The 9,492-nt window shown below is 45.2% G+C and overlaps 1 protein-coding gene across 1 annotated transcript in view; it reads right to left on the bottom strand.

Annotated features, from left to right (window-relative positions):
• The window catches only part of ITIH2 (inter-alpha-trypsin inhibitor heavy chain 2), a 46,033-nt gene that overhangs the window by 1,661 nt on the left and 34,880 nt on the right, over positions 1-9,492 (bottom strand). The window contains exons 16-20 of the mRNA XM_011951620.1: positions 8,390-8,527; positions 4,827-4,940; positions 3,811-4,009; positions 3,129-3,301; positions 1,390-1,501 (exon numbers count right to left, since the gene is read on the bottom strand). Of these exons, the coding sequence (XP_011807010.1) occupies positions 1,390-1,501; positions 3,129-3,301; positions 3,811-4,009; positions 4,827-4,940; positions 8,390-8,527 (736 nt within the window). The remainder of the gene's footprint in view (positions 1-1,389; positions 1,502-3,128; positions 3,302-3,810; positions 4,010-4,826; positions 4,941-8,389; positions 8,528-9,492) is intronic.

Genomic DNA, 9,492 nt, shown 5'->3' with positions numbered 1-9,492 from the left:
TACCTCAGCCTCCCGAGTAGCTGGGATTACAGGCACCCGCCACCACACCCAGCTAATTTTTGTATTTTTAGTAGAGATGGGGGGGTTTCAACATGTTTGGCAAGATGGTCTTGAACTCCTGACCTCAGGTGATCCACCCGCCTCAGCCTCCCAAAGTGCCGGGATGGCGTGAGCCACTGCACCCAGCCTATTTATATATTATGTATTTATTTATGAGACAGGTCTCACTCTGTTACCCAGGCTGGAGTGCAGCGGTACAATCATAACTCACTTCAGCCTCGAACTCCTGGGCTCAATGGATCCTCCCACCTCAGCCTCCTGAGTAACTGGGGCTATAGGCAGAATCTACTACACCTGGCTAATTATTTTTATTTTTGTAGAGATGGAGTGTTACTATGTTGTCCAGGCGGGTCTTGAACTCCTAGTCTCAAGTGATCCTCCCACATTGGCTTCTCAAAGCATTGGGGTTACAGGCATGAGCCACCATGCCTGGCAGTAAATGCCCTTTTACCAACTTCAGATAACTTAATATTAGCATTATTGATTTGTGCTCACAATTTCTTCTGTGACACACGCTCACAGATTCCCATCAGTACCTTGTTCCTCCCATAAACTGATACTAATTGAATGGTGTATTCACCAAGAATCCATTGTTTCAGTTCACAAATCTACTTTCGTGGCAATACTTCCGAATACAATTTTATGGTTATCATTGTAATGTTATGGTTTGATTATGTCAAAGCCAATGACATTTGTTTGCATGAAGAATCCTTTGTAACAAAGCGAAGTTGACTGCTTTGTAAAAACTCTAAAAAGGGGTAAACGGCTTTAAAACAGTACCAAATTTGGCATGGGTGAGACAACTGTAAAGGACTGGGAAAAAATATCAAGATTTGTAAGATTTTTACACTCAGAATGCGTTACGAGCTTCTAAGTTCTCACTTTAGATGAAGCATATGGGGGTGGTTTGTATAAGAAAAGCTACAGAAAAAAGCAGTCAGAGATCCATGTGTAAAAGGAAAGCTCTAGCCTGATGTAAAAATCTAGATTCGTTCTGCAGCACTATGGTAATAGGTGTTTTTATGATTCTCTCCTTTGATCCACAGTTATCCAACTTGTGAAGCTCTCATGAGGGCTTCTAAAGTATGAAGATGAGAACAACAGGTTAGTTAATCCTGGCGGCGTATGACCCTAGATACCCAGTCATTATTTGCATTTAAGGTGGGATATCAGAAGTGCCCTTACGCAAATGCTGTGTGTGTCTATTCCTGATGAATTGCTTAGTGTGATGTAGGTAGTGCTTACAACACTTCTTGCTCCTCTATTTTGCTGTGTGGGTCTAATTCTAACACAAGTCCTTTTCGTCACTGTCCTTACACCGAGGCCTACCTGGTGACAATGAGCTTCTGCCCCTTCACTTCCATGCTGGCCTCTGGTTTCTCAGGGTCCTTTCCCGGCCTCTCATTGAAGATGTGTATCTTTGGTTCCTGCATGAACTGGCCTGGCGAAAGAGAATCAGACACTGATTTACGTGTAATCATAGTCAAATAAAAAGACAGGCTTGTTATTGACTCCATGCTACATTTTGATCCTCCCTCTGGGATTTCTAGGGTGGAAAGACAAGCTGAGAGGAAAAAGGAGTGGTGATGGGAGGGAGGGTCCTTCCTGGGAGCACGTTTGTGCTACTCACGGTCTTTTTTATTTATTTACTTTTTTAATTTGAGGAAGGATCTCCCTCTGTCGCCCGGGCTGGAGTGCAGTGGCCGGATCTCAGCTCACTGCAAGCTCCGCCTCCCGGGTTCACGCCATTCTCCTGCCTCAGCCTCCCAGGTAGCTGGGACTACAGGCGCCTGCCACCTCGCCCGGCTATTTTTTTTTATATTTTTAGTAAAAACGGGGGTTTCACCGTGTTAGCCAGGATGGTCTCGATCTCCTGACCTCGTGATCTGCCTGCCTCGGCCTCCCAAAGTGCTGGGATTACAGACATGATCCACCACTCCCAGCCCTTTTTTTTTTTTTTTTAATTGAAGAGATGGGGCCGGGTGCGGTGGCTCACACCTGTAATCCTAGCATTCTGGAGGCCAAGCCGGGCAGATCAACTGAGGTTGGGAGTTCCAGACCAGCCTGACCAACATGGAGAAACCCCATCTCTACTAAAAATACAAAATTAGCCGGGCATGGTGGTGCATGCCTGTAATCCCTGCTACTCGGGAGGCTGAGGGAAGAGAATCGCGTGAACCCTGGAGGCGGAGGTTGCCATGAGCTGAGATTGTGCCATTGCGCTTCAGCCTGGGCAACAAGAGCGAAACTCCATCTCATAAATAAATACATAAATAAATAAATAAATTTAAGAGATGGAGTCTCCCTTTATCACCCAGGCTGGAGCACAGTGGCACAGTCACAGCCCACTGCAGCCTCTAATTCCTGAACTCGGGCAATCCCACCCCAGCTTCCTGAGTAGCTGGGACTCCAGGCAGGATCCACCACATCTTGTGAATTATTTTTATTTCCTAATTTTTTGATAGCGATGGGGTGCCCAGGCTGGTCTTGAACTCCACAAGCAATCCACCTGCCCAGGCCTCCTGAAGTGCTGGGATTACATGAGCCGCTGTGCCTGGAGCTCATGGTCATTTTATACATGAGGTTGGTCTAGTGGATTGTAAGTAAATCGAGCACCCTGATGGCAGGAAAGTGAGGTGAGCACCTGAGAGCATAGCTCAGATCTCAGGAACAAGATTTGTTTGTGATGTCACAGGCTTTATATTTGAGCCCTTCCTAAAATACTAGGGACAGTTGTCCAGGGTGTTCTGCTTGTTATCACAGACCTCCTAAATGGGTTCACCTCGCTTCAGTTAGAAAAAAATCTTTAACATAAAACTTGAAATGTATCTGTCCCTTCTCTTAACTTGCCCAGTTTGTGAAGCTGAAGTCCTGGCCCTGGACAGCCTTGTCTAGAACGGCAAAAGGTCCTGGCTGTCACATTCCCGAGTGACCCCACGCTGCTATGTTGGTCCTCTGTGCTCTGGAGTCCACACCTGCCGTGTCCTCAACTTGTAACCACTGTCAGCCAACGCTGCTAAAGAATTAGAGCGGCCCCACCCTCGTCAGATGGTCAATAGACACTTTACCTATTAGTCCGTGGGCATGAGGTGAAAACTTGTTTGTAGGCGGGATGTAGATTCCCAGAAAGTCAACATTGATGGGATGCTTCTTCCAAACACGGTGAAGTAAAACAGAAAAGGACATCTCTTTGTCCAGGGTGATAGTTACCACTTTTTCTTTCTTCACTGAGATCTGCACCCTGGTGTGAAAGTCCAAGTGGCATTAAACCATTCCAGAACGGACCTTTTTAGAAAGTCATTCTTCTCACCCCTAATATGAACAATTCACTCCTCCCAGACAATTCCGCTAGTTATCTAAGCGCTTGCAACAGTTTATAGATAAACGATCGATTAACAGATACTCATTGGGAAGCTTCTATGCAGAGGACACAATCATGGCATTTGGAGCGCACTCTGCGAGAGTCGGGTATAGATTTCAGCTGGTGGGTTCGTTCGCTGACCAGCACATACACAGTGAGTGCTTACTGACGCCAGGCACTAGACTAGGTCCTGGGACCCAATGGTGGCCAAAAACACCGTGCCCACTGCCAGGAACAGAGGAGGGAGTGAGAACAATTGTTCTGAACCTCAACTTCCTTATATTTAAAACGATGATTTTTTTTTTTAATGTTGATGTCACTGATGCCTGGATTTAGTTATGCAGTCATGTGTCACGGACAGGCCTGAGTTCAGATAGAATTGTACTTGCCTCTGATTCATGACTTGAGCCGTGTCGGACCAGGACAAGGCAAATGTGCTAGAACCACCACTCAGGGTGATGGCCTCAGTGCTGATTTCTATTTTTACATCTTCACTTTGGAAATAAAATCCCAGTTTTCCAAAATAGGTGCTTAGTTTTCCATTGTTGGGCTTCTTGGCACCAACAAGCTGACCATTGATTACAATTCCTACAGGAAACAAAAAAATGAGTTTTTCTCTTGTGTGCCCTTTATTTTGCATGTGTGGGTACTATAGTTCAAATTTATAAAACTTGGCAATATAGGAAAGTTATAATTTTGCTTCAGGATTTACATAACATTTTCTTCTTTGTGCTTCTCATTGTATAACATATATTTTAATATAACAGTTATAAAATTTAACAATTTTATATCAGTTATAAAATTTAATTGTCAGTGTATAAAATGTAATTTAAATAATTTACTATCATATAGTGTTTAAGTGAATTTTTGTGTGTGTGTGATGGAGTCTCGCTCTGTCACTAAGGCTGGAGTGCAGTTGCACGATCTTGGCTCACTGCAACCTCCACCTCCTGGGTTCAAGCGATTCTCCTGCCTCAGCCTCCTGAGTAGCTGGGATTACAGGTGTGTGCCACCATGCCTGGCTAATTTTTTTTTGTATTTTTAGTAGTTGGGGAGTTTTGTCATGTTGGCCAGGCTGGTCTCGAACTCCTGATCTCAGGTGAACCGCCTGCCTCAGCCTCCCAAAGTGCTGAGATTGCAGGTGTGAGCCACCACGCCTGACTCATATTTAAATTAATTATACCACAACAAGATCTGCTAGTTCATACTCAGAGAGAGGGTATATATTTTGAGCTATGATGGTTCAAAATAGTTAAGAATATATTTATAATTTAATTTCTCACTAACATCACTGAAATATATAGCACTTCTATTAAGGTGAGAAAGAAGGAAATCCAAGGCGGTGACAGGAAAGCATGACAATGACCTAATTGTCTAAAGCAAATATGATTTATTTTTATTTTACCTGATTCTGGGTCAGAAACCAGGCTGAGGATTTTTCCAGGTTCCGAGTCAATATTGAAACAAATATTCTTTTGGCTTTTGGGTAGATAAATGATGAAATGTGGGTCATTTTCAACTGGAAAATATGCAAAGAAAACGTAAACAAAATCATTAAAAGGAAGATGATTTTGAACACTATATCATTCCTGAACATCTTTAATTTAATCAGAACAAATATTTATTGTGCTTCTCCTTTATGCTTGGCACTCCTCCAGGCCTCGGGGACCCAGTGGTTCATACTCCATTGTCCCTCTGTCATGCAGCACTTCATCATAAATGTGAAGTGACTTGACCCTCATTTTAGGAAAGCTGTTGGTGGCAGTATGAATGACAGCTTGCAGAGGAGTCACGGGAAGCTCGTGCAGTGGCTAAACCTGTCACTCAGGCCAGAAATGTTCAGTTCACACCTCCAGGTTCATGCTCTGTAGTCCACAAATATGTGGTTAGTTGATTTTTGTTGGAGCCGGACACTACAGGGCATTGTAAAAACACAGAACAGGCCAGGTGCGGTGGCTCACGCCTGTAATCCCAGCACTTTAGGAGGCCGAGGTGGGTGGATCACGAGGTCAGGTGTTCAAGACCAGCCTGGCCAGCACAGTGAAACCCTGTCTCTACTAAAAATACAAAAAATTAGCCAGGTATGGTGGTGGGCACCTGCAATCCCAGCTACTCGGGAGGCTGAGGCAGGAGAATTGCTTGAACCTGGGAGGCGGAGGTTGCAATGAGCCGAGATAGCGCCACTGCACTCCAAGCCGGGCGACAGTGCAAGACTCTGTCTCAAAAATAAATAAATAAATAATACAATAAAAAGCACACACAACAAAGGCTCTTTTAAAAATAATCTTGGCCAGGCCTTGTGGCTCACTCCTGTAATCCCACCACTTTGAGATGCCGAGGTGAACGGATCACCTGAGGTCGGGAGTTCGAGACCAACCTGACCAACATGGAGAAACCCCCCCCCATCTCTATTAAAAAAAAAAAAAATTGGCCAGGTGTAGTGGCGGGTGACTGTAATCCCAGCTACTCAGCAGCTGAGGCAGGAGAATTGCTTGAACCCAGGAGGCGGAGGTTGCAGTGAGCCAAGATTGAGCCATTGCACTCTAGCCTGGGCAACAAGAGCAAAACTCCATCTCAAAAATAAAAACTAAAAGAAACCCTTACACAATCATTATATTATGATATCCTCTTTCTTCCTCTACACAAATACGGTAGTTTGAAATATTCTGTTTGAAGAAAATTGCTTTTATTAAAGACAACGATTGGTTTTGCCATTTAATTAACTCAAATCCCACCAATCAGACCTTCTGATAAGCAATAGTGAATCAGTGCTGCCATACTGAGTTGACAGAATTCAAGACAACAGAAATGAAGCATCATGGTTAAATGGGTCAGTCCAGCCTGAAATTTTGATCAGGCTGAAAGTAGATCGAGGACCTCCGTGACTAATGTTACAGATTCCTAGCACCTGAGGGTTATGGGCAGCACACTGGTGGGTGATAACTGAGCTTCTACTAGGAAAGAGAAACTTGTATCCACCCTGTAGGGAGGGTGTTATCATCCCCGTTTTAGCGGTGGCTGCTTGAGCCCTACCAAGGTCGTGGGGCAGATGTATCTCCAGGACTGTCTGACTTTGAAGTCCTCATGCTTTGTACTGCATCCTACAACAGAGATGAGAAACTTGGAAGAAGCACTACAGCCTTAACTGGGAAGAATATTTAAAGGTAAATTAACTTGGTCTCAACAATTTTCTCCAAAAGCTTTATTTTGCAAAGCCACAGTTTAAGCAGCTCACTCCCTGGGCATCACGGTAGTGACTGGCTCTCAGAAAGCGCTGGTTGGAAAGGTACAGTAAAAGCAACTGCTCCTCCAGCGTAGTCAGCTTCCGCACGGATTCCCCACTCGTGCGTGGCAGCGGACGTTTGCCACTGTTAACTGAGACTTCTGCATGGTCCTTCCTGGGCCTCCCACCCCCACGGAGTGTTGTACAAAGCACTACCAGCAATGGAGAGTGAAGGAGCAAGTTACTTGTGGCCTAGAAATCATTTTAGAGATAAGCCCTAGGGTGAGATGAAGTTACTATTTTATCATCCTATTTTATCTTATCATATTTTATTTTGAGACAGAATCTTGCTCTGTCGCGCAGGCTGGAGTTCAGTGGCATGATCGCAGCTCACTACAACCTCCACCTCCCAGGTGTAAGCAATTCTCCTGCCTCAGCCTCCCGAGTAGCTGGGATTACAGGCACCTGCCACCACACCCAGCTAATTTTTGTATTTTTAGTACAGACAGGGTTGGCCAGGCTGGATTTGAACTCCTGACCTCAAGTGATCTGCTCTCCTCAGCCTCCCAAAGTGCTGGGATTACAGGCATGAGCCACCATGCCAGGTCTCTATTTTATTTTTTGAGACAGGGTCTCCCTCCCTCTGTCACCCAGGCTGGAATGTAGTGGTGAAATAATAGCTCACTGCAACGTTGAACTTCTGGGCTCAGGCAATCCTCCCACCTCAACCTCTTGAGTAGCTGGGACTACAGGTGCACCACTATGCCTGGCTAATTTTTTGAAAAGGGTTTTTTTTTTTCTGGTTTCTTAAACTCCTGGCCTCAAGCAATCCCCTCCCACCTGAGCCTCCAAAAGTGCTGGGATTACAGGTGTGAGCCATGTGCCTTGCCTGAAATAACATTAAATGTCCATTCAAAGTCCTTGCTAAGTTTTCTCTGCTACAACATGATATTTGGTATGTGCTAGGCATACAACCTTGAGAACCAGCTTTGAGGCTTTCTTGATGGAAAAGGTCTATATTCCAGGCAGTCAAGAAAGCTGCACAGTTCTAGGACCAGCAGGAACCACCCTTCTAAATTTCAAACACTGAAGTCAAGCTGGGACTTTGCACCTTCCTTCAGGGAGAGGGATGTGCTCTGTCTCTGAGTGTTGAAATTTACTTTTTTTCTAATAAAAAGAAAAGTAAGGAAAGACAAGCTGCACACAGGTTTTCTAGGTGAACTAGCTAATTCCCAGCAGCTGTGATCTCTGTGGGTGAAGGCTGCAATGCAAGGAGCTGGGAACAGGAGAGATGACACTGTCTCTCCCATTTCCCCGAGGCAGCTCCCCCTCTCACGTGCTGTGGGAGAAGATGCCAAAGAGGTTGTCAATGGAAAGGCAAAGAAATTGACAATGGAAGGCAAAGAAATCTGCGATTACACAAGGAAGCCACAGCCACCAAAACTCTCAGAAAGAAATACATTTTCCTGGCTTTTAGATGACCACAGCTACTACCCAAACCTCCCACTGAAACTGTTTGCAGAAAGGTTTTTTTAAAGACTGAACAAAACTAGGATTCCATAAATACATGATTAAAAACAAAATAAGGTGTATTTCTGTAGAAAAACAGGTGATCTGCCTGCCTTGGCCTCCCAAAGTGCTGGGATTACAGGCATGAGCCACTGCACCCAGCCTCATTCACACAATGCTTCCTGGGATTATGGTCTGCTGAGTTCTGGGACATGCAAGCAGTGTAGAAGCTTTACCTCTCATCACATGTGGGGGTGGCGTGGACTCCAGCACCTGAGCTCCTTGTGCCAGCATGGAGATCATGGGCGTCGGTGAAGGATTGGCCCAAGACGGGATGGAATCTGGAGCCACTTTGCTGCCGTAATACAGGGCCCCTGAGTAGAAAAACCTGCATCTGTTAGTTTCTAGGTTTACGTTTCCACGGAAATTGCTCACCATGTCAAGAATCTGTTTTATGCACCCCCAGATGTTGTCAGCTTAGGTTTTTCTCCTCTATTTTTATTCCAGAGTTCTCTCTTGTCGGGCTCCCTCTGGCATGTTGCTGAGGGAGGGGGCCAGTGATACGGTTCTCTCTGGAGTCTGGAGCCTGAGCAAGGGTGGCAGTGGGAGGAACCACTTTATAGGGCTGGGGAAGGGCCCGGTGACTCCAGTGCAGGCTGGGGAGCTAAGTCTGGGAGAAGGCCCAGGTTACCGTGGCATCTTCCTGGCTCCATCTCTATTCACTCACAAACAAGCTGAGCAGGTTAGTTTCCCAGACAGGTTTCCTTACTGGTGAGAGAGATTTCGCATGACAACAAAAGGCACTTTTTGCTTTCCGATAGCCAGGCTAGCTGTCTGTGCGAAAGTCATGCCTAGAAACTAATCTAGGGTTCATTTGTCCCTAGATGTATTTAGCTGTGAGTCTACAGGCTGTTGTCACGGGGGCATTACAAGTCAGAGTTCCCTGAATGATGGGCCAGTGCAGTGAACTTGGTGTCATGCTGGAACAAAATTAAAAATGCACAAAATGCTTCCATTGTGTGCAAAGCATTCTTAAGAATATATTTCACAGAAATCCAAGTACCGCATGTTCTCACTTACCTTGGGAACTACATTGAAAAGTCAACACTGTGTACTACACGGACTAAAGATGGAAATAATAGACACTGGGGACTTCTGGGGGGAGAGGGAGGGAAAGGGGGAGGTCGGTGGGGAGGGTTGAAAAATTACTGAGTACTATGGTCGCTACCTGGGTGACATGATCATTTGTACCCCAAGCCTCAGTAACATGCAATATATCCAAGTAACTTGCGCATTTAGCCCCTGAATCTAATATATTATATATCATATATTATAGGTA

Source organism: Colobus angolensis, unplaced genomic scaffold, assembly GCF_000951035.1.
Source record: "Colobus angolensis palliatus isolate OR3802 unplaced genomic scaffold, Cang.pa_1.0 Scaffold321, whole genome shotgun sequence".
Lineage (NCBI taxonomy): Eukaryota > Metazoa > Chordata > Mammalia > Primates > Cercopithecidae > Colobus > Colobus angolensis.
This window is presented reverse-complemented; position numbering and strand designations above follow the sequence as displayed.